The sequence below is a fragment of the Erpetoichthys calabaricus genome, chromosome 14, assembly GCF_900747795.2.
Source record: "Erpetoichthys calabaricus chromosome 14, fErpCal1.3, whole genome shotgun sequence".
In the NCBI taxonomy this organism is placed as follows: domain Eukaryota; kingdom Metazoa; phylum Chordata; class Cladistia; order Polypteriformes; family Polypteridae; genus Erpetoichthys; species Erpetoichthys calabaricus.
This window is the reverse complement of record NC_041407.2, coordinates 74,418,590-74,442,426: the sequence shown is the minus strand read 5'-3', so window position 1 is coordinate 74,442,426 and position 23,837 is coordinate 74,418,590. Positions and strand designations below refer to the sequence as shown.

Genomic DNA, 23,837 nt, shown 5'->3' with positions numbered 1-23,837 from the left:
GTTAAGTTGTCCTGAACGCTTTCTTGGATATGTTTCATTGGACAGATAAGGAGGATACATTGGCCATCTTTCAAGCATCATTTAACAACATGATCTTCCTTAGGTTTTGGAAATTGATCCTTTGAAGCTGTCCATGTATACTAATTTGATAAATTAGACTTCAGTTCTTCCTATTAAATTTATATATATCCAGTTGTTAGAGTCCACTCAAACATTTTTCATTCAATAAAGTCAATAGAGTATAACATGCTCTTCTGGTAAGACATTTTTAATTTTGTTTGTATAGATTTAATGCATGTGCCATTAACAGATTATAATTGATTTATTGATCATTGAAACCCATCCCTAGTCATAGTCCACTTGTTTGAAGCAGGCTGAATGTGGAGCTACTAGAGCATTTTATTTTCTTGTGTTTTATGCAAATATTCCTTCAGTTTGTCATTTAGTGAACCAGTGCATTTGGAGCCAGTGGCATGTACGATGCTTTGGTAGAATTGTCTGTACTTCTTGTTGTCGCTACACTTTATTTATATCAACACAAACAGTCCAACAACTTTGGACACCATCATTGTCAATACGCTAATACTACGTTTAAATGCTGTGGGAGTTTTACAGACGTTTCACCTTCCCATTTTGGTATGTTCACTTCAATTTCCGGTCTGAATTTTTGGAGAAGTGCAAAGTTGTTGTTGACTTGTTATTTGGTTTGCCAAAAAAAAACAATTTAAGGTAACCTGTATTTTTTCGTTAAACATTCAACAACAAACTAAATCTATCAAATGTGCTTTACTTCATTCCAAATGCCATTCAAGCACAACAATGGAATTTCTGGCTGATATATTATTGTTATTTATTTATTTATTTATTTATTTTTTACAATCGACTAAAGTGAAAGATCAGCATTACGTCACAACTCAGAGAATTTGGGAAGCTTTGTTTTGTTTGAATTGTCTGATTTGGGGCTCTAAGATCGTAGGGCATTCACAAGCAATTTCTGACATGGAAAATTGTATGTATCATCTGTCTGATGGCATGTGAATGCAGCATAAAATTTTTTGTCCCTCATTATCCTTAAAGATCGCTCATAGCCCCTCACACCATGCTGTTTTGTACCCAAGTAGACTATTACAGAAAATAAATCAGTTTGAGTGCAATGTTTTATTTTTTTATTTTTTTAATTCTGTGAAATGTTTCATGACTAAAATGTCATATAAGTACTTCTCTTCTCTTAATTAGCTGATATCATGTCCTTTTTAATGCAAGTAAATTACATTAGCATGACACAGTGCTGCACACTGCATTTCCATCTGCAATTGTTTGTGCTGAAAGAGCAGGACATGCCAGAGATTTTATTGATCATGTGATCTTATATTAGGTGATTTGGCATCAGTGTTGTCACATTCAGATCACTTTGTTCATTTTAATTTGGCCATTAACATAGGAATTGCTGCCTCTAATGCAAAGTGAATGCCATCAACCACCTTTAGTTGAACTGAGCGATACCCTGTTAAACAGCAATGGTCCAGCGTGGCATAGCAGTTGGAAAGCTCATTTTGTGTTAGTCAGCCAATGTGAATCTGCTTGCCAGTTTGAAGACATGCTTCATTTGGATGATTTAAACTGAGCCTGTAAGAAGTGGAGCTTCATTTTGGGACTGTACAATTAAATAATCCCAGTGATGACACAGCATTGTATGCTCTGATTAGATGCCATATCCCAAAAGAAGCTTCTTCTTAAACAGAGTATATCATACACCCATCTGTTTAACTAAATTATAGAGTCCTTTATTTTTTTCACTGAAAATACTTGATCATTCAGTACAATGAATTTCATTATAGTTGTGGCCTGTTCAGGGTTGTAAGACACATATCAAAAGAAGGCATGTACGGTATATTGCACAACCCGTTAACATTTTTTAGATCCAAAACTGGGTATTTAAGTAGCCTGTTATAGTAAGTTCTATGACATGTGTCACACTATTTGTTTAAAGTAGCTATACTTATCCTGAACTACTTAATTGTAGCTTACTGAAAGTGAAGGAGAACAAGGAGATGACTGGTGCTTTACATAAGCAGCCGTCACTCTTTTCTCTCTGGCCTAGCTGATCCATCCCATTAACTCTTACCTTATCATAAAGTTAAAAATCTGACTTGCTCACATCCCCTACTTGTGCTTCTCTTACATGCCATAGACTAATAATTGTGAAGAACTACCACAGAAGTGTTTGTAACGCTTTAGCTTAGGTACTGCAAAAATGCATCTATTACTTGTTTACTATTATGTAACAAGACCTTAACAAGCACTTCTTTGGGTCTTCACAACACTTACAAAGCATCAGTAAAGTGTTTATTTACTGTATTTCACCAATATGACCTATGTTATAAGGGTTGGAGATGGTGGCACTGACCAGAAAGCAGGAGGCAGAGCTGGAGGTAGCAGAGTTAAAGATGCTAAGATTTGAACTGGGTGTGACGAGGATGGACAGGATTAGAAATGAGGACATTAGAGGGTCAGCTCAAGTTGGACAGTTAGGAGACAAAGTCAGAGAGGCGAGATTGCGTTGGTTTGGACATGTGCAGAGGAGAGATGCTGGGTATATTGAGAGAAGGATGCTAAGGATAGAGCTGCCAGGGAAGAGGAAGAGAGGAAGGCCTAAGAGAAGGTTTATGGATGTGGTGAGAGAGGACATGCAGGTGATGGGTGTAACAGAGCAAGATGCAGAGGACAGAAAGATATGGAAGAAGATGATCCGCTGTGGCAACTCCTCATGGGAGCAGGCGAAAGAAGAAGAAGACCTACTAACAAGTCTTCACATTGGAGTTGTCTGAGGTGTCTTAACTGAAGCACATTTCTTTTGATATTACATATTTAGCATAAGGCCTGTGAATACTAAAATTGAAAGTTATTTTACCATAATGTCAATATGCTGCCCTGCACAGAGATGAATAACGGATCTATTGATGCTTTATCAGTGTTTTAAAGACCACTAGAAGCCTTTATTGAGATCTTGATACATACAAGTAAATGAGTAATCAAAAATAGGGACAACACCAGGAAGTCAAAGAGATTGATCATCAAAATATTAGCCAAAAAGAACTTGGCAAAAGGCCAGGAACGTGAGAGAACATTAGGGAGAATAATCGCCAAAAGTTTTACTTTGTATCTACAATCTTGGATAAAGTGTTGTTCAGGATGCAGACCTTTATATGGTTGCATTTATGAGACTTCTGTGGCAAGACCTCCTAGCAATAAGTAATCACATTCTTCCAACTGATCAACAAAACAGAGGCACCTATTAAGGAAAAGGTAGTTGTGTTGCAGAATTTACAAAACATATCAGTGATAGAAATTTCACCTTGTTCAGAACCAGTTAGTGAAAGAATCTAACAACAAATCCTGTTTCTCAATTATAACTCACAGAAAACTAACTGTGAACCCTTGGGAAAAATTTATCTATCCATCCATCCATCCATCCATCCATCCATTATCCAACCCGCTTTATCCTAACACAGGGTCATGGGGGTCTGCTGGAACCCCGGGCAGGGTGCCAGCCCACTGCAAGGCATCCACACCCACACACTAGGGATGATTTAGGATATTCAATACACCTAACCTGCATGTCTTTGGACTGTGGGAGGAAACCAGAGCACCCAGAGGAAACCCACGCAGACACGGGGAGAACATGCAAACTCCACGCAGGCAGGACCTGGGAAGCGAACCTGGGTCTCCTTACTGCTAGGTGGAAAAATTTATAACGAGAAAAAAAATAGTTTATCATTTTGCCAAATCCTTACATCAGGAAAGTTCAGTTTTTGTTGAGATATCTCAAATAGAGTTAATTGTACACATTTTTAAAGTTAAAAAGTGTCACATTTAAAAGATTTTGGAGAGTTTTCATAATTGCCTGTCTTAAAAAAGAGTAACACTGTGTGCAGCATCATTTGCTAGTTTGTTTTACATTGCTAGAAGTTATGATGTAAAGAAGTAAACCAAATAACATTTAAAAATTCTTCAAATTTAAAATGAGTTAACAAAGTCCCCAACACACCCACACATTTTCTAAATTGATTTGTAAATGGAGGATGGAGATGATGTAGTTCTTTTTTGTCTCTTGTGACAAAAATTTTAAATTAGCTACACTTTTTATTCAGTGGATTCCCCTCTTATTAGACATGAAGTGCCAAATTAGATGTATTGACTGCAAAACAATATATTATGATTGTTAATATGTAAATTGTGTTTTTTTTTTTTTTTTTTTTTTTTATTTTTTAACATAGGTCCTTGGCAGGAGCTTCATCAAACATTATTTATCAGATTAGCATGTTTTGGTCAATTAGGGTCTGGTCGGCTGCTAAAGAAAGATGTTTACAATGCTGCCATTTGGCAAATGCTACTCTAGCCTTGTCCCTCAAAACTTTGGTGGTACTCAACAAAGCAAAAGTTGTTTTCAGATGGGCAAACTCATAAATACAGTAGACCAGTACACACCTGTGAGACACCTCTATGTAAAGCACTGTAGGCAATAATACTTTAGTACTGTTAGGGTTCTGTTCCATTTATCATTTATTTTACTGGTCTCTCCATTTTTTCTCACTCTTGTAAAGGTCATGATCATATTTTCTTCTCTTTCATTCTTCTCCCTTTAAAGTTTACAAAATACTCCTTAAATCTCTTAATTGATACAATGTAAATGGGAATTGTGCTATTTAGTGACAAAAGTTGTAATTAAAGCATGTGGTCAATAACATTGTAACAACTAGAAATGATAAAACTACATAAATAAACACAAATCATGCCTGTTACCTTCACTTGTGCCAAGCTCTGTGCCATACCATTTAAAAAAAATTGTGATGGCAGCCCATCCCAAAACCAACCACATATAAAGATGCCAGTACATCATTCATTTTTGGCAGTAAAGGGTCCAGCTAGAGAACCAGAAGAATCCTGGCCTTGGGAGGACTCGCTAGATATTGCTAATCTGTGAATCATTCATATCTATCTATCTATCTATCTATCTATCTATCTATCTATCTATCTATCTATCTATCTATCTATCTATCTATCTATCTATCTATCTATCTATCTATCTATCTATCTATCTATCTATCTATCTATCTATCTATCTATCTATCTATCTATCTATCTATCTATCTATCTATCTAGTACAGTAAATGACTATGTCCGGTCACTATTCAGGGAGTCCATATCAATGACAGGTTGTACTGGTCTCAAAACACTGAGCTATTTAAGAAAGGGAAGAGGAAGCTCTTTTTTTTATTAGAGGACTGTATTCATTTAATATGGGTAGTGACACTCTTTCACATCTACAACTCTTGATGGCCAGTGAAGTTTTCTATGATGTGGTGTGCTAGGCTGGTACTATCACTTCAAAAAAGGCCCACCGCATCAACAAGCTAAGTAAAGGACTGGCTCAGTTATGTGATGCACTATGGACACCTTGGAGGTCATAGCATAGGAGGGAATTAAAGCAAAATTGAGTGCCATTATGAACAATGCTGCATACCCTCCACACTAACACTGTGGAGTTTAAGCCGACAAATCATTCAGCAGAAGTGTGTCAAGAAACACGACTGGGACTCCTTTATATCAGGTACAATGTCTCTATGTGACTGTGACTGTGACAGCGAAGTCAGAAGGCTCCTTGCATTTTAACTTTCTGGTGTGCATTCAGACCATAGTGTGTGTAAGTGATGTGTATGTGTGTGTGCGTCAATCTATCTATCTGGCTACTTGCTTGTGTAAAAAGTTAAATTTCTTCCTGGGAACAAATAAAACAGCGTTCATCTGTCTAATGTCATCTTCAGTCCACAGGAGGCTGCAATGTCCAATGAACAAAGACAACAAGACAGCAAGACATACAGAGAGAGGAACATAAGGGCTAGCAAGTCAAGTAAACAGATAATCCTAAATACACATTGAAGGATACAGACTTACCTTTGTTCCATTTTGCTAGTTTTAATAAATGTGCGCTTCACTATGCTAGCATTAAATAATGAGGACATTCAGTTCTTCATAGTCATTAATTAAGGGGACTAAAATTGAGAAGCAAGGAGTAATTTAGCAGCTGCCCAAGCAAATAAACTTACATTGATGCTCAGAGATAATAATTACAATAATTAATAATAATTTGAGCTACATGGAGAATTGTAACTGATAGCATCAAAGAAAGTGACTGAGAAATTAAAGACCAAAAAGCCAGAACTGGGAGGCAAAACCAGTTCATGTAGCTAAATATGTAAGGAACACTGATGAGGAAAAAGCAATGAACCATAAAGTGTAGTTTGTGAGGGGCGCAAGAAGTCCTGTGCATGTATTCCTTTGAGGAATTTCTGATTTCTAAAATGGTATCTCAGCATAGTGGTGTAGAGAGGATAAGGTGAGATCCTAATATTATTGAGAGAGGATGAGAGGAGGGTAATAGAACACCCTGTGTTACGAGAATCAAGGAGCAGTGGACTTTTTAGGAGGAGCAAAGAGTATGCAAAGGTGAAAAGGTGGTGCTGGTTGGAAGCAATGTAAATGAAACCCTGTTGGCTTTTACCATAGAGCAAAGTTGAAGGATTAAAAAAAGAAATGGAAGGAAGGAATGCCAAAACAAGACTAAAGATTTTTGGAAAGATTTAAGACCAGAACTAACAAACTGATCACTGACCATGTTGATGCCATTGAATGCTTGGGGTGTTGAAACAGAGGAGCTTCGCTAGCTGCAGATTGGATGCAGCACATAGGCCCAGTGATACAATTCCAAATATGGAAGTATGCCATCTGTGTCTTTTTTGTCGCAGATTATTTCAACCTAAGCCTGCACCATTTTTCCCATTGCTCGTTTCAGCATATGTGTTGGCAGTGTGACTCTCTAATTTAGGGGTGGAGTGGACTGTCATTGTGTGGTTGGGCAATGCTTCGAAGAAAAATGTTTATTACAGAGAGGATTGTTTTTATTCCTTTGCCCTACCAAGTTTCATTATGTTGTTCCAAAAACCTTAAATGACAGGTGAAAAACTTTTAATGCAGTCAATACATGCTAAACCTCATAAAAATGAAGTAAGTGACAATACTTCTGTTGATATTTTATATTTTGCTTTTTCCATCAGTTTCAATTAGATGTTCTTACATTGCCTGCTCTGTATACTGCAAAGAAAAAATGGTAGAATAAAGTAAGGCAAAATGTTACACAGAGAAGATGATTAAATAAATAAATAAATAAAATGTATGTCAAATACCAGCAAGGTAAAGATACCATTCATCAAAAGCTAAAAATTATCCAAAAACAAAATCAAAAATCTACATCTGAAAACTCCCAAAATTTGAAATAACTACAGCACAAAACATTGAAATGTTCAGAAACATAGACTTCAGGATTAGTAGGCTGACATCTTTTATATACAGGGTATGATGATTCAAAATGTCATGACTAGTGTTGGGGGGGGGGGGGTAGCACATTAAATGTAATGTGTGTTTCATAGTTAAGTTACTTTTTAAAATAATGAGTAATGTAATGCAATACTTATTTTACTGAAATAAAAACACCCGCGTTACTAAAAAAAACAAAAAACAGAAGCACGTCACTGCTCTGCTACCAAAGCTTTTTCTCGACACTCCAGTCTAAATCAGCACAAGTCACCTTAATTTGAGGCTTTTGTAAGAAATGTAACAATTTACTTCATGAGGTAGAAGCACATAATAAACAAGAGTAGTTGCATCAGATATTTGAAATATGAAAATGTGTGCTTTAATTTAAATGTTTAAAGTTTAAATATTTTTGATTATAATAGAAATTTGTCATTCTTCACCTTCTGATAGGGCTTATAGTAAAGGATGAAAAATAGCATCATATTTTATTTTAATGGACAAAATAGATTATTTTTTTTCCACTTTCTTGAACATAAAGGCTAGTATAGCAATCGCCTCTTATTCACTGATAAAACAACCCTTCACTCGCTGCTCTTTGTTTACACTGTAGGAAGTTGGCTGCAAAAGAATGAAAAAAAAAAAAAGACATGCGCTGGCTTAACTACCGTAATACCTTGTGTAAAGGAGCACTACTGCTAAATTACTGTAAATCTTAGAAAAGCATGGGCTGAAAATATTGGTTTTTGTGATCAGCCTTTTTACTAATCACTGATCAAGTCTTTTTTTTAGTGAAAATCAGATGATTTTGATTGGTGGCTGATCAATCAGTAGCATCCCAATACTACTGCATGGAAGTATTGCATTTATTCAGTAACAATGTGCATGAGTGTGATCCGACTATTTGGTGAGAGCTAGTGAGGTAGAGGTTAAGTACATAGGTAGCATGTAATCAAGTGAAAAGAACTGAACAAAAGTTATAGGGTATACATTTAATCTGGGGTCAAATTTTAATCTTCTCTGTTTAGGGTTACAGGGAGCCAGTGATTATCTTAGCATCACTGGGTGGCTTGCCAAATTGATGGCAGTCCTTTTCTGGGCTCATTTGGACAGCCAAGCATAAGAGTGTGTTGCATGCAGTCTAGTTACAGATGCCTGTAAAAAAATCAGATTAGTTTTCATCCTGTTATTTGCTTATAGATATATTGAAACATTGTGACCTGGTTGTGCAGCGGCCAGTGTTCATACCTTGAATCTTTGGGGACTTGTGTTTGAGTTGGAAAAAGGGGATCAATAGTATTTACTCAATAATAAATGAAGGACTAAACATATATTTATAGGATGAAAATTTTATCAAATTTGGCTGTGTTTCTGAACAGTTTCATAAGGGTTCATAATCATATATAGTCTTAGAATTTAATAATAAATGATGGCTAGTGAAATTAGTAGTTTTTCATACAAAAAAAAGAAAAAAGTAATGCAAAAGTAACACATTACATTTTAAAGTAACTATACAACTTACTTTCTTTGTAAGTAATGAGTAATGTGACTAAATTACTTTTAAAAATAACGTTCCCCAACACTACACATGACTGGGAATGGGTACAGTAACCTGTAAATAACATATCTGCAGACATGCAAACAGTCACAAAATGGTAATTGGCCTCCAAAAACAGAATACAAAATGATGATGTGATCCAAAACAACAAACAAAATGGTGGTACCAAAAGTCAGAAACATAATGATCAAATGTTTTAATAATCAAAAAATAAAAGTGACAAACAAAATGCACAAAGAATTAAAGTTTGTACTTCCTGAAACCCTCAAATCATAACATTTTTGTAATCCTTGGAAAGGTTCTGGGAACAAAGGCCTTTTCCAGTTCTAGTTTCTGTTTCATATTTGTTCATTATGATGGCAGGTGGGGCTAGTGATTTTTTTTTATACTGATGTATTTATGAAAGTCTAACAGGTTTGCTCAAAAAAATTGAGATATCTCGAGTAGACTCTGAACAACAAAATTCCTTCAAAAATATGTGTACCAGATATAAATGAAAATGGTCAACTGGGAGTCGAGACTAGTTCTTTCATATACACAGACATAATGACTGCAGGAGGCACTTTTTATATTTTATTCAACAAAAAAAAAAAAAAAAAAAACACTTGAGTTGGACATTCTGAAGTGAATGGCTTACTAAATTCTAAAAAGATTGTAATGTTAGGTATAAATTTAAAACTTTATTTTGAGTGAACTAAATAAATACATGTTGCTTTGTCCTTTATTAGATTAGATTAAATTACATAAACTTTATTATATTAAGAATGCTCTTTCTCCAGGGTGGTATGAATAGGTTTTTGAAATGAAAGCTTTTAACAAGATATACACTTTAATAGACATATTAGTGTTCTGATAGTGTTTGAGATATTAGATAGATGTGTTTTGTGTTGATGGATAAATGTAAGATTGACTAGGGGGGAATCGTCCTTCAAAACTGTTGGTTTTATTAAATAAATAGTGCGGATTGAATGCTACATCTATCTATCTATCTATCTATCTATCTATCTATCTATCTATCTATCTATCTATCTATCTATCTATCTATCTATCTATCTATCTATCTATCTATCTATCTATCTATCTATCTATCTATCTATCTATCTATCTATCTATCTATCATATAGTTCCTTTCATATTTGTATCTGTCTGTCTGTCTGGCCACATCCTGTCAGCTGCGAGAAACAGATCTTAGGTATGCGATACAGTACCTGCCAAATAATACAAACAGTACTTGACGTGTTTCACCCAGTATATATAAATATACTATAACTTTGCACATAGATTAAAAGAATAGGCAATTGATAGAAAAGTGGATTTCGAGTTGCTGTCCACCTGCCTCGATTTGCTGTAAATAGCAGGCTTTAAGCACCCGCAGTCAATGCCATCTCTGCAGGAATACCACTTGCACGCTGAAGCGTTTCCTCATTGTTCGTGTGACCTTGCTTTTGAAGAGAACAGTGCCAGTGTTGGGTATTGCCAGAGCCCTGCTGTGTGTGTGCCGAGGGGATTTCAGCCAAACCTGAAGTAACTTGCATTCCAGACTGCTGCAGACATAACAGCCTTTGCCTTTATATGCTCTGTTGTGTTTTGTAGTCAATACAATATTTACTATAGCTCTGATTATATCAGCTATTATACTAGAAAACAAAGGGTTCTTTGCTTGTGAGCTTGTGATTACGAGTCCAAGTATGGTGTTATTGTGTATGCATATAAAAGCATCGTTTTCTTAGAAATGCTATCTGTGTGTGCATAGCATGTGTGTTTGCATACTGTACATATGGAGGTGCACATGTGGTATGGTGGAATGGTGGACTGCACTGCTGCAATACATGTTTTGAGTCGTGGGTTTATTTCAGACCTTAGTCACTGTCTATGAAGGCATTGGATATGGCCTCACATTCCTCACCTGTAGTCCATTTTAATTATGCCTTTTTAACTTTTAGCGTTTGAGGGGAAACTCAAAAGTGAGTCTTCTATGATTAATAAACTTTAAATTAGAGGTGTCTGATTTCCAATAAACCTGGACAAAACACTTCCACAAAGTGATTTAATCTTTTAAAATCCAGTACATGTAATAGCACTAGTCAGGAACAACACAGCAGTTATCAGGGTGGTGCTCTGCAGGAAATCACTGTTTTGAAATTCTTTTATGTATTCCTTATTTCTTGTGACACTTTCAGTATGCAGATAAGTGCACCGCTCCTTGATCACCATTTATTTTAACTGACAATTTAAGTTGTTAATCTCAAAGACAAATAGAAATGGATTATTTTTCTTTGCTTAGGTTTTAATTGAAATGAAGGACAGTTAGCCTGCTCCCTGTCTCTGTATACAAATATTAAAGATACTTAATGCAAATGTGACAGCATGTTGCATGTTGTTTAGACAGGCTAGTAAGAAATTCACTGTACTCTGTACACATGACAATAATACTCTAACAAGGAAAGTTTTAAATAGGAGTGCAGTTGGATTGGTGATATGGAGTGTGTTATTGGCACTGATCTAAGAAGGAAAGAGATCCAGATTCAGAACCTTACCTGTACTATCTTAAGCTGATAGATAGATAGATAGATAGATAGATAGATAGATAGATAGATAGATAGATAGATAGATAGATAGATAGATAGATAGATAGATAGATAGATAGATAGATAGATAGATAGATAGATACTTTATTAATCCCTAGGGGAAATTCACATACTCCAGCAGCAGCATACTGTTAAAGAAAATATTAAATTAAAGAGTGATAACAATACAGGTATACAGACAGACAATAACTTTGATAATGTTAACGTTTACCCCCCCTAAGGGTGGAATTGAAGAGTCGCATAGTGTGGGGGAGGAACAATCTCCTCAGTCTGTCAGTGGAGTAGGGCAGTGACAGCAGTCTGCCGCTGAAGCTGCTCCTCTGTCTGGAGATGACACTGTTTAGTGGATGCAGTGGATTCTCAATGATTGACAGGAGCCTGCTCAGTGCCCATCGCTCTGCCACGGATGTCAAACTGTCCAGCTCCGCGTCTACAATAGAGTTTGCCTTCCTCACCAGTTTGTCCAGGCACTGAAGAGGCGTCCCTCTTCTTTATGCTGCCTCCTCAGCACACCACCGTGTAGAAGAGGGCGCTCGCCACAACCGTCTGATAGAACATCTGCAGCATCTTATTGCAGATGTTGAAGGACACCAGCCTTCTAAGGAAGTATAGTCGGCTCTGTCCTTTCTTACACAGAGCATCAGTATTGGCAGTCCAGTCCAATTTATCATCCAGCTGCACTCCCAGGTATTTATAGGTCTGCAACATCTGCACACAGTCACCTCTGATGATCACTGGGTCCATGAGGGGTCTGGGCCTCCTAAAATCCACCACCAGCTCCTTGGTTTTGCTGGTGTTTAGGTGTAACAAAGTCCTTGATTAGGTCCCTATACTCCTCCTCCTGCCCACACCTGATACAGCCAACGATAGCAGTGTCGTCAGGGAACTTTTGCACATGGCAGGACTCTGAGTTGTATTGGAAGTCTGATGTATATAGGCTGAACAGGACCGGAGAAAGTACAGTCCCCTGCGGCGCTCCTGTGTTGCTGACCACAATGTCAGACCTGCAGTTCCCGAGACGCACATACTGAAGTCTGTCTGTAAGATAGTCCACGATCCATGCCACCAGGTATGAAGCTACTCCCATCTCTGTCAGCTTGTCCCTAAGGAGCAGAGGTTGGATGGTGTTGAAGGCGCTAGAGAAGTCCAGAAACATAATTCTTACAACACCACTGCCTCTGTCCAAGTGGGAGAGGGATCGATGATGACACACTACATGATTTTGTGCTGGAGAGCATGCTAAACATATCGACTGCAGGTGCTGGAACTTGATGCCTTCAGAATGTCAGATTGCATGAGTAAGAATCACATTTTCAGAGTTTCAAAGTATCATGAGCTCACCATATTTTGCCAGCCAATAAATGTTCTGCATGACAGCAACAGTGTCTGTGCTAATGTTTTCCAAGTATTGTGAGTTTAGGCTGTCTTTTTCCTTTTTGCAATGTATCACACTACAAAAACACCAGACATCAGACAGACAAACCTCTCCTCTACTTGCATTTTCCAGAACACCTACTTGTCTTTATTCATTGCAGCCTCACTGTATGCACTGTGCACATGAACCTGCTGCAATGACTTAAGACACTGTTTGATTGGGGCAAGTTGACTTAATCACTGATGATGTCACACTACAGGACTAGTAGTTACAGCAATCCCACAACTGCTTCCACAAATATAGTTTTCATGTACATATGACTGAAGATGCCTGGAAAAGTTTTATAGTGTCATGGGGCTTTGCTTGTACATGCTATATACAGTATAACGACAAACACTTACACTCCGGATGAGACCAGCTTTGACAAATAGATTTGTTGAAAACTGCTACAGGCAATAAGTTGATTAATTGAATGTCATTTATTCTGGTAAAAATTGTTAGTGGTAGTTTGAGATGTAGCATTTTGCTGTGGAGAAGAACATAGCAGACATTCATACCAAAATATACTAACATCCTGTCGACAAGTGAAAACCCAATACATTGGAAATGACACCACATACAAGCTTCTTCTAAGACTCTCCTACTTTCTGGCCAGGGAAAAGTAAACTCCACAAGTGGCAGTGTTGGCATTGTTCTTATAAACTTTTGATTGCACTATTTCTGGAGAATTCTTTGAAATGTTACTTTAGCCTAAATCACAATATTTAAAAATAGATAGATAGATAGATACTTTATTAATCCCAAGGGGAAATTCACATACTCCAGCAGCAGCATACTGATAAAGAACAATATTAAATTAAAGAGTGATAACAATGCAGGTATAACAATGCAGGTATACAGACAGACAATAACTTTGTATAATTTTAACATTTACCCCCCCCCCCGGGTGGAATTGAAGAGTCACATATTGTTGGGGAGGAACGATCTCCTCAGTCTGTCAGTGGAGCAGGACATTGACAGCAGTCTGTCGCTGAAGCTGCTCCTCTGTCTGAAGTTGATACTGTTTAGTGGATGCAGTGGATTCTCCATTATTGACAGGAGCCTGCTCAGTACCCGTCACTCTGCCACAGATGTCAAACTGTCCAGCTCTGTGCCTACAATAGAGCCTGCCTTCCTCACCAGTTTGTCCAGGCGTGAGGTGTCCCTCTTCTTTATGCTGCTTCCCCAGCACACCACCGCGTAGAAGAGGGCGCTCGCCACAACCGTCTGATAGAACATCTGCAGCATCTTATTATTACTTCTAAGGAAGTATAGTCGGCTCTGTCCTTTCTTACACAGAGCATCAGTATTGGCAGTCCAGTCCAATTTATCATCCAGCTGCACTCCCAGGTATTTATAGGTTTGCACCCTCTGCACACAGTCACCTCTGATGATTACGGGGTCCATGAGGGGCCTGGTCCTCCTAAAATCCACCACCAGCTCCTTGGTTTTGCTGTTGTTCAGTGCAAAAATGTGCAATACTTTGTACTTCCAACAATACGGGTGGGGCAAATGACAATTTCCTTGTTTCTACAGATGAAACACTGTGTACTAAGGGTGGAAATAAGACTTTTTCCCTTTTCTTTCATATAAAGTATATTGTGCATAATTTTTTTACACTTGCACTATGCCAGCCATCTCTTAAAGAAAAGCTTAGCGTTTTAGTGTAAGCAGCTGGCACTTATCACACATTTTAAACATATTGATGGCCTTTTTTTAGTGGCAAAGGATGTGGCTTAAGCAGGAGATTTTTTTTAGATCTATGGTTACTCTGGCTTCCTGGCATACCTGAGCATGATGATCAGCTCTGCAAAATTTAATCACACATTGTTTGGTGTTGAAACTCGCCTGAGTGTGATTTCATGAGATGTGTGAAATGTAATTTAAGAGGATTTTTATGCTTTGGATATGGCACTTCATAGCTGATATTCAATGCTATAGTACATGATGAATTCCTATTCAGGTATCAAAGATGCAGTAAGTAGTAAACTGTAGATACTTTGCAAGCCTGAAGACAGTGTGCAGGAAGTACGTCACAAATAAATATATGTTCAAGTTCAGAATAAACACTCACAGTTGTTGTCAACATATTTTCAAAAAGTCTTCACTATGTGCTTTGTGGTAAACCGTAACAATTAAACAAACAAAAATAAACCAGCTTGTACATGGTACATGGAAGTGACCTATTTCGTCTTGTGGCTCTGTGAGTCTTGCACGTTCTATTGTAAGCACCCCATAATGCTTTTCATCTCATCTTAAAGCCATCTGACACCTTCTCAGGTTCCCACTTCTTTCCTGATAAGTGTTTGTACACAACACATGTAGAAATGGACATTATTGGCCACTAGAAAGGTGATGCAGGTTAAGCACAGTACATTTTGTTAAACACTTCTTCTAGTGCACTGTGTACTGTAAAACTGAAGTATTTAATGAAACTGTAATGAGATGCAGCCTAAAGAAGGATTGATCTTATTGGCTAGGATCCTGGGCAGATGTCCTCTTTCTGTCTTTTCATATATCTGACACAGGTCAGATTTTGGTGTAGACACCCAAAATCACATGTCCTACTGAATCCCAGTTATTTTCTGATTGCCCATATCTGTTTTCACTTATGGGTACTGCTTGATGGTGTAATTTTTGTGCATTATGTGACATAGTAAAATGAGAGAGTGGCATGATGATAGTTGACTGCTCAAATTAATAAGAGTTATTCTTCTCATTCGAACATTCTCCAGGCAATGAGCGTTATGAAAGCACTTAACAATGCAATCTATTAAACTTTTAGCTCCTGTTGTATATGTAAAATCTGTTTTGAAAGGAGGTGGAGGATATTGCAGTAACAAATCAAGTTAAAGCATGTAATGCCATAGCTCAGCTGCACTGAATCACCACATTTAGAAAATGCTTCTAAAGTTTAGAAAAGTAAAGAGCATCAGCAGAAAATCATACATTATGCCTCAACTTTGTTACAACGCACTTAAGCTGAATGTGAATGTAAACGCTCAAGCCACATCTAGAATTTATAAAGAAAACACCACAGATCAGATCAGATTTCTTCATCATTTCCGATTCAGGCATCAACACCCGGTAATGTAAACACAGACTATGAGATTTTTATGCATTAAACTGATATTTCGACCATTTCTCATTTAAATTACAAGATATGTTGGAGTTTTGGGATCAGGGTTTAAATTTAATATGGATTCTCTATAGTGTTTGAGTATTTACAATGTTTTTGCATTAACCAAATTTAGAGTAAAGAGAACTAACATCTTGTCTTTGTTTTCAATCCTACAGTTCCTGCCGAGAATCCCAAAGAGGATGAAAGTAGCCCCGTGAAGACAGAACAGTCTCCTTCCACGCCTGGTGTGAGCATCACTACCCGCCCCAAACATGGTATAGCTGCTACTTTATCTATATCTGCCTTTCTATTGAAGTTTTATAGCCTCGATCTATGTAAGGTAACAAAACTGTGCTTGCTAAACACTCTGGATATTTTTTCTTTTTATTTTAAAATATCAAAATATATTTTCTAGGCCAACTTTTGTAGTCTACTTCGGTCAAACTGCAGCCATTATCCTTCCTGGTAGATTCCTAAGTGGCGGAGCTAACTGTTATATAGAAGTCTATGAGAGTATGAAAAATGGAAAATTAAGTCACTTTGTTCAATTCTCATTTGTACAGTGCATGTCATGTTAGAACCATTCATTTCTATATGCCAGGTGGTAATGCATAAAGTCAAGCGTAACAAATGGACTGTGGAGAAATTATCAAGCTGTCTATCAGTTTTCTAATCTGCTTATTTAGTTCATAATCTTCAGAGTCTTATCCATCAGAAATAGGTTCTAGGTGGCAGCTAGTCTTGAATGGGACAACAATTCATAGCAGGAACTCACAACCAGCCTTAATTTTCAAAACGTCTTCACAAATTCTATCATAACTCAGTAAAAAATATGCAGTCAATATGATATCAGGCTGCACAGTGGTTCAAATCCCAAATACATGCCAGCTAATTGGTGGCTATTAAGTAGTCCACTATGTTGGAGTGTGGATAGGACATTGAGTGTCCAACACATCACAGTTCAACTTGGCCAATCAAATGTATCTCATATAGAACAAACACTTTTTGGTATGAGTTATCCAAAGTGTCAGAATTTGCAGACACCATCAATCAAAGGTAGGATAACTCCACAACAGAATATAAAAAACATTAAATCAATTAAAGCTTTTTATTTATATAGCTCCTTTCCCATGCTCAAGATGCTTTGCAGAGTCTCAGAAATAACAGCACAGTATATATAACATTAGGTACAAATAGTATCCACAGATAAATACAAGATATTAATTAGAATAAAAGACAATAAACCAGAGTCAAATGCTAAATTCAATACTAAAAGAAAAGCCTGAGCAAATAACATCATTTGTGATATAACACACAGAAAAATTATCCTGGACATCTAGACAGAGAGGAAGACTGAAAGAGGAGGCAGAATGTCAGGTTAAGTTAAAAGCCTTCCTGAACAGATGAATTTTAAGTTGTTTTTTTAAAAGAATGAGTGGAGTCCGCTGATCTAATTAATTTTAGGATGTCATTCCAAAATCTTGGTGCTTTACAGCTGAATGCCCCATCAACCAGATAGTGCAGGTTAGTGTGGAGCACAAGATTGCCAGAATCGGAGGACCTTAGTGGGCGAACAGAAGCATAGCGATGGATAAAGTCACTGATGTAGTTCAGTGTAAGGCCATTTAAAGCTTTATAAATTATTAATCAAATTTTATATTTAATCCTGTAAGACATAGGGAGCCAGTGAAGGAGAAACAGGATGAGTGTGATGTGCTCGCTGTTGCTGGTTCATGTAAGGACTCTTGTAGCAGAGTTTTAAATTAACTGGAGCCATGATATAAGATTTGAAGGGGCACCTGCGAACAGGGAGTTACAATAATCGATGTAGGATGTGATAAAAGCATGGACAAGGAGAGGAAAGAGTGAAGATGGGGTATGTTATGGAGGTGGAAGTAAGAAAGTTTCTTAATGTGGTTTATGTGGATTGAATAAGAAATGGAGGAATCAAAAATGACACCAAGGTTCCTTGCATTAGAAGAAGGTCTGATGAGGTCATTATCAATAAATTCAAAGAAAATTAATAGCGATAACTCCTTAATACAAAAGTAATAAATATGGGAAAATGGGAATCTGTATAGCACCGCCCTAATAGTCACATTCTTATACAATATTACCAATTCCATTGTAAAATTAAATAATCCTACTGATAAATATCTAGCCTTACGAAATGCAGTGATTACAATACAAAAACAAGGTTGGTACAGATAACATATCCAATGCCCCTGGGTGCAGTCACCTGATATACTCATCACCACTGTTAAGGCATAAGTATACAGGTTACCAAGGGCATTGGCACCAAATCCATTTCATAGACCTGCCGCTGCTATACACTGTAGTTTTAGAAGACAATTGTTTAAAAAAACAATCATGAAAATTTACACCTGGGTGCTGGATCCTGCAAAATCTCATGTATAAGCTGGGACTTTTCCAGTTCCTGGTTATGCTGTCCCCAGGATGAAAGCCAATGTCATCTTCATATTCAAAACTATCTAAGGCATCTCATTGCTCATTTCCAATTAAATCTATGTGGTGAGGGTTCCCCCTCTGTCCCCTCAATTTCATGGAGTTTTTCTTTTTAACAGTATGTCTCTGGTCATATTTTGCTCCATCATTCTGCTGTCCAGCAGAAGCTGTCTGCCTCTGGCATAACTGCTGCAAACGTTGCCCTTGGCTTTCACTGGATATCTTTGATGCCCTTTATTTCTCTATCTGCCAATCTTCCTTTTTCAGTTTGACTCTTTTGGAACTCTCAGCAGGGAGGAGAAATGGAGCATCTGGTCCCTGCATTAATAACTTGTCAGACTTGATACTTTTAATTTTTGCACGAGTACCCCCTTGGTCTTCATCACAGTCCCAGTCTTTAGCTTTTTAGCTCCTCAATGGGGTTGACACAGGGCTGCTCCTTACTAGTTGGGTTCACTCTCGGTCCTCTTTTGATGCCTTTTAGAATCTTGAACTCTACAGGGCTGGTTTGGGATTGGGGAAGGCGGTTAAAGGGTGGGTACCAGGCATCGGGTTCTTACTTTATTGTATAAAGTTGTTTGCTTCTCTAAGATGTGAATAAGCAGGTTAAGATAATGGATAAATAGATTAACAATACAATTAAAAATGGTAAGTACAAATAACAACAGTGAAGCCTTGCCAAAAACCTGGAGGAGGGAGCATGTGTGGCAAATTAGCAGTAAGCACCATCAAAGAGTCTTTTACAGATCTTATGCAGTCTTGGCTTAACTTATTTTGTGCTCAGTGTTCCTGTGGTAAGCAGCTGACTTGTTCAAGCGCTGTGCTGCTAGGGAGCCTTGTACTTCTAATAACTTCTAACGTCTGTTGGCTAATAATGAACCTCCAGTGACCATTCACTAACAATTTAATAGAATGGTGCCCAGAGCAATACTGGAACCCATTTCTAAAGCTATGCCTGGGTTTGGAGTTCACCAAGCTTGGTGGCTTGGAGACCCATGTATCCTGGTTGGTTCAGCACAAAGAAACTGCATTATGTCGCCATGCGGGCTCAGCACCTGCTAGGCAAAGGGTGGGTTATGTACCATGCCAGTTGGTTAACAGGCATATGTAGGATGGATCAAATATATAATTATAAGATAAAATTCCAAATAATGCTACATGGTAATAAAGAGACAAACTTGTAGGATGTAATGATACATTTAGGATTGAGTATGCACAGCTAGAAACCCAAATTAGTGTGCAGCACAGCAGTGTAATTAGAGGGACTGCTGAAGGCTTATGAATTAAGCGTTTCATCAGTTTAGCACCATTTCTTTATTGTCATTTAAGCAGCAGTGAAGAACAATTCTTAATTTTATTTACAAAGATCATACAATTACTAAACATTCAATTGCTTCCTGGGTTTACCAAATCCAAAAGACACAAGTAAGCAAAAAATATGAAAATAAGAAGGGTTTTATAACAGGGAAGATCTTTAATAACCTATGCCTAACAATCCTATATATAAAGACAGAGCAGATTAGAAAACTGACAGTACTGCGTGGCTCCTGCACCTGGCCACAATAGCATTCTGGGAACTTCTTCTCGCCTTCTTAGCACCCTGGCCCTACTTCATCCTGTAAGATTAGTCCTTACCAAATGTGCACCTACAAAACTCCAAACTCAATAGCCATGTGGTCAAAAGGGGCTTTTAAGCCCCATGTGTTGACTGCTTTCAGGTTTCTGGCTTATATGTAGAAGCCTTATGGCCGTGCACTTGAATGTCCCCCTAGCACCCCAGGGATTCTTGCTCTTTCATTCTACCACCATAAAAATGAATTTGTGAGCCCCATACAGGTTGTTCTCCCCTGTATTTTGGAGGAGCTCACACACATTGCAAAGAGTACCCTGTAGCGACTTGAGAGTCTCCCAAAATATTACTGAGAGTTACCTATTTTGTGTGATGTGAAGGAGAAATGGTTAACATTGCTACTCATAGATTCATCCTCCAATCCTGTGCTTAGTTGTTGTCTGGGTGTAGTTTACATAATTACTCTGTTTGATTTAGGAAATTTGACCATTCCAACTGGTTGAGCATCAATGTAAGTGGACCCTGGCATCCTCCAACAGTGTTGCCAGAATAGTTCCAGCCTCCTTTGACCCTGAATGTTATATTATCGTGTCCTAACAATTTTCTTATTATCTTGTTCCTGTCAGTTAGCTCCATATTCCAATAACACTAACATTACATAAACTGAAGTTGAAATATATAAAATAGGGAAAGTTTTGTGGCAGGGTTGTCCATTTTCAAAGGATTTACATGTTTTATACTTTTACCCAGCTTGACCACTTTTGGAATGATGTCTGTTTGTACTTTAAATTGTAAGTCAATGGACACAATAACTCAAATCACTCACTAGGCGCAGTTATTGGTATTGTAAAATGCTAGAAGGCTGTTGATTTTAAGCTGAATCACTTCAGTAGATGTTCTTCTATAGAGATAACACATATGCTGTAGGTATATAAGGGGACAGTATTATGACAGCATTGATGTTTCAGATCACAGCTTCACACACGAAGACTTGTATGCTCCACAAACGTGTTTATTTTTTCTGTTACTCTCTGCCAGTTCTTTTTGTAGAGCCCAAAATGCGGCTAACAGTATAAAATATGGGTTATTATACATGAAGTCTGTTCTATGTAGAACATTACTGTAATTCCTTCTTTGATGGAGGTAACTGTTCAATGGATGAGTGGGCTTATTTTCTGGGGAGTGGTGGGGAAACTTTGAATTATAATGCCAGACAACACCACAAGTGTTAGTACATTGCAATTAAATACTGAAACCTCAATGGTAAGCTGATAAATGAGTTACTTGGAAGGAAATCCTATTAGGTAAATGAAATTAAAAGGTCGTTGAGTAAGTGCACATTATTTTTTTCATGCTTTAGCTTATCATTTAATTGCTAATCCCCTGTAGCTTTTAGAAGGCAGGAATAAGCAGATCCTTGCTTCTTAGGGAAAGCTAGGGAATTAAATTGTGTCATATAATAATTCATGTTCGTTAACGTTCCCGTTCCTTGCTTTGAAAACAGCCAGATGGCTTTGCTTGCACTGGGATCACTTTGAAATGAAACGTCCTTCCTTGAATAAATTCTGTAGCTCATAGATTGTGCTGCTCATGCAAAGACTTCCTATGGTTCTGAGTGTGAAACCAAACAAAGAATGCTTTCTGAACTGTCTGAGGAAAGGTTACTTTGAGAATACACTGAGGTTTGATTAAAAAAGACTGATAGTCTTGATAGCCCAAGAAATTGACCACTGCCTCCCTTCAGTAAAATATGTAAAATTAAAATTGCTTTGCATAAAATATATTTCTCATAATAGGATTTAGTCCTGTAATAGGTTCTGGCCCCTGTGTTTGTGGAATAGATTAAGTGGTTTTAAAAATGGGTGCATGAGTGGACAACAAATTTGAAGAATGTATATAAAAACTGACCACAACTACTCCAAAGGAAAAAAAAAATAACGTTTTGGGAAATGGAGGCACCATCGAGTTCATGCAGGGCAGCAGGGGGGCCTTCCTTCCAGCCTATAGGATACTGCTGCTCATTATATCCTGCTATTGTGGACTCATTAGTAAGTGTCCCATTCTGCAGACTCTGCTCATCTCTAACAGCTTCAGAGCGGCGATTAGAAGCAACAAAGCCTCATTGTTTCACCCTGCTGTCTCTGCTTCTGTGGGCTGCAGTTACAGCCTGATTTCATATTTTGGTTTTGCTGACGTTGCGAGATTGGCAGCCCAGGGTGATGAGTAAGACGTGTCTGGTTAGCAAGCACAGATCTGCTTGCCAGTGTAATTAGGCGGCCTGGAGACAAACTACATGTTGAAAGATGAGGAGGCATTGACCACGTAGGTCACTTAACAATAAGAATGTCTTGTGACCATACAGAAGCTGTTTGCATTCAGATCTCTCTTTAAATATACAATACGAGACAGTTATTGTTTTTGTTTAATGTGTGCACAGAACAGGGTGATGAATATGCTGTTAGATCTGTAATGTGTCTGGATCAAGTGAACCTACTGGGTATGTGGCATTGCCTATCTGAAAAGTGCATGCGAGTGCATAATTATAGAGAATTGGATGCAATCCCTTTTTTGCTCCTGATTATGTGGATCTTACTCGTAATTAAACTTTTTTTTTTGATTAAACAGTCTTATGCTGTCCTATACTTTGTCTTATCCCTTTGAATTTTATTCAAGGGCATAAAATCAATACTATAATTTTGACTTTGGTTCCAGTACCAGCTTTTGAACCTTAATACCAGTACCAAAACAGTACAGAAGAAAAGAGCATATATCTCACAACCCACCTCACTCCCCCTACCTCCCCTGGCTCCTAGCTGCTTCCTCCCCCTGGCCTGCCCTCACATGCGCTACGCAGCACTCTGCCAGCTCGGTGTCAGATGTAGCAATGCTGCCACGATATTCCTGGTTCTACCAAGATCTGTCCAAGGCTCGTAATTTCTTAGTTGAGCTTTCAACCTCAGAGTTTTGAGCATGCTGATATACAAATATTCAGGGCTGGATCAAAAGTACATTGAGCTCCTAGGTAGACATGGTTGCAAGTGCCCAAAAGTGTGACCCTCTTTTAGATCCATGCACTTGATGAAGGAGGATTGAGGATCGGCACTCACGCATTTGGATAGAAAATTGATGCTTTTGTTTCCCCTTGGAGATCGACACCCTTGCAATTGCATATTAAATCGACTAACAGCGGATGGCAGGTTTCCCTTGAGAGATCACCACACTCGCGATTGCATATTTAATCGATGAGTTCCCCCTTGGAGATCGGCACACTTCCTATCGCATATGAAATAACATTGTGGCACCCTTAGGCTGACACCTACTCAGCCCTGTGCAAATTATGAGGCAGAGCGACCTTTTCGGAGTGTTGAGAATACTCATTTACACATATCATAATGCAGAGCAGGGAGGGGGAGGTCCCCCTTGAAATTTCAAACACATTAATATACATTACACATATTAACTCGAATAAATAAAAAAGAAGTAAAAATATGCAACCTGAAGGCATTCAAATTACAAAATAAAATAAATCTCAAAAAGATTCTAAAGAAATTCCAAATAAACAAACAAAATTTACAAGAAAAAAAGGCAAACAAAAAATGAACTGATTGGAGCTTTCAGTGTCTAGAGCAATAAGAACTGCCTGGTTCTGAACACAGTGAAGACCAAGGAGATGATTGTGTATTTCCTCAGTTCTATGCTCCCCCTTAGGCCTGTTAACATTCAAGAGGAGGACATTGAGGTGGTGCAGA

The 23,837-nt window shown here is 37.8% G+C and overlaps 1 protein-coding gene across 4 annotated transcripts in view; it reads left to right on the top strand.

The window, feature by feature from the left end:
- The window catches only part of map7d1a (MAP7 domain containing 1a), a 207,984-nt gene that overhangs the window by 96,400 nt on the left and 87,747 nt on the right, over positions 1–23,837 (top strand). For all 4 annotated transcript variants that reach the window (XM_028819941.2, XM_028819940.2, XM_028819943.2 and 1 more), the window contains exon 2: positions 16,229–16,327. In XM_028819941.2, the coding sequence (XP_028675774.1) occupies positions 16,229–16,327 (99 nt within the window). The remainder of the gene's footprint in view (positions 1–16,228; positions 16,328–23,837) is intronic.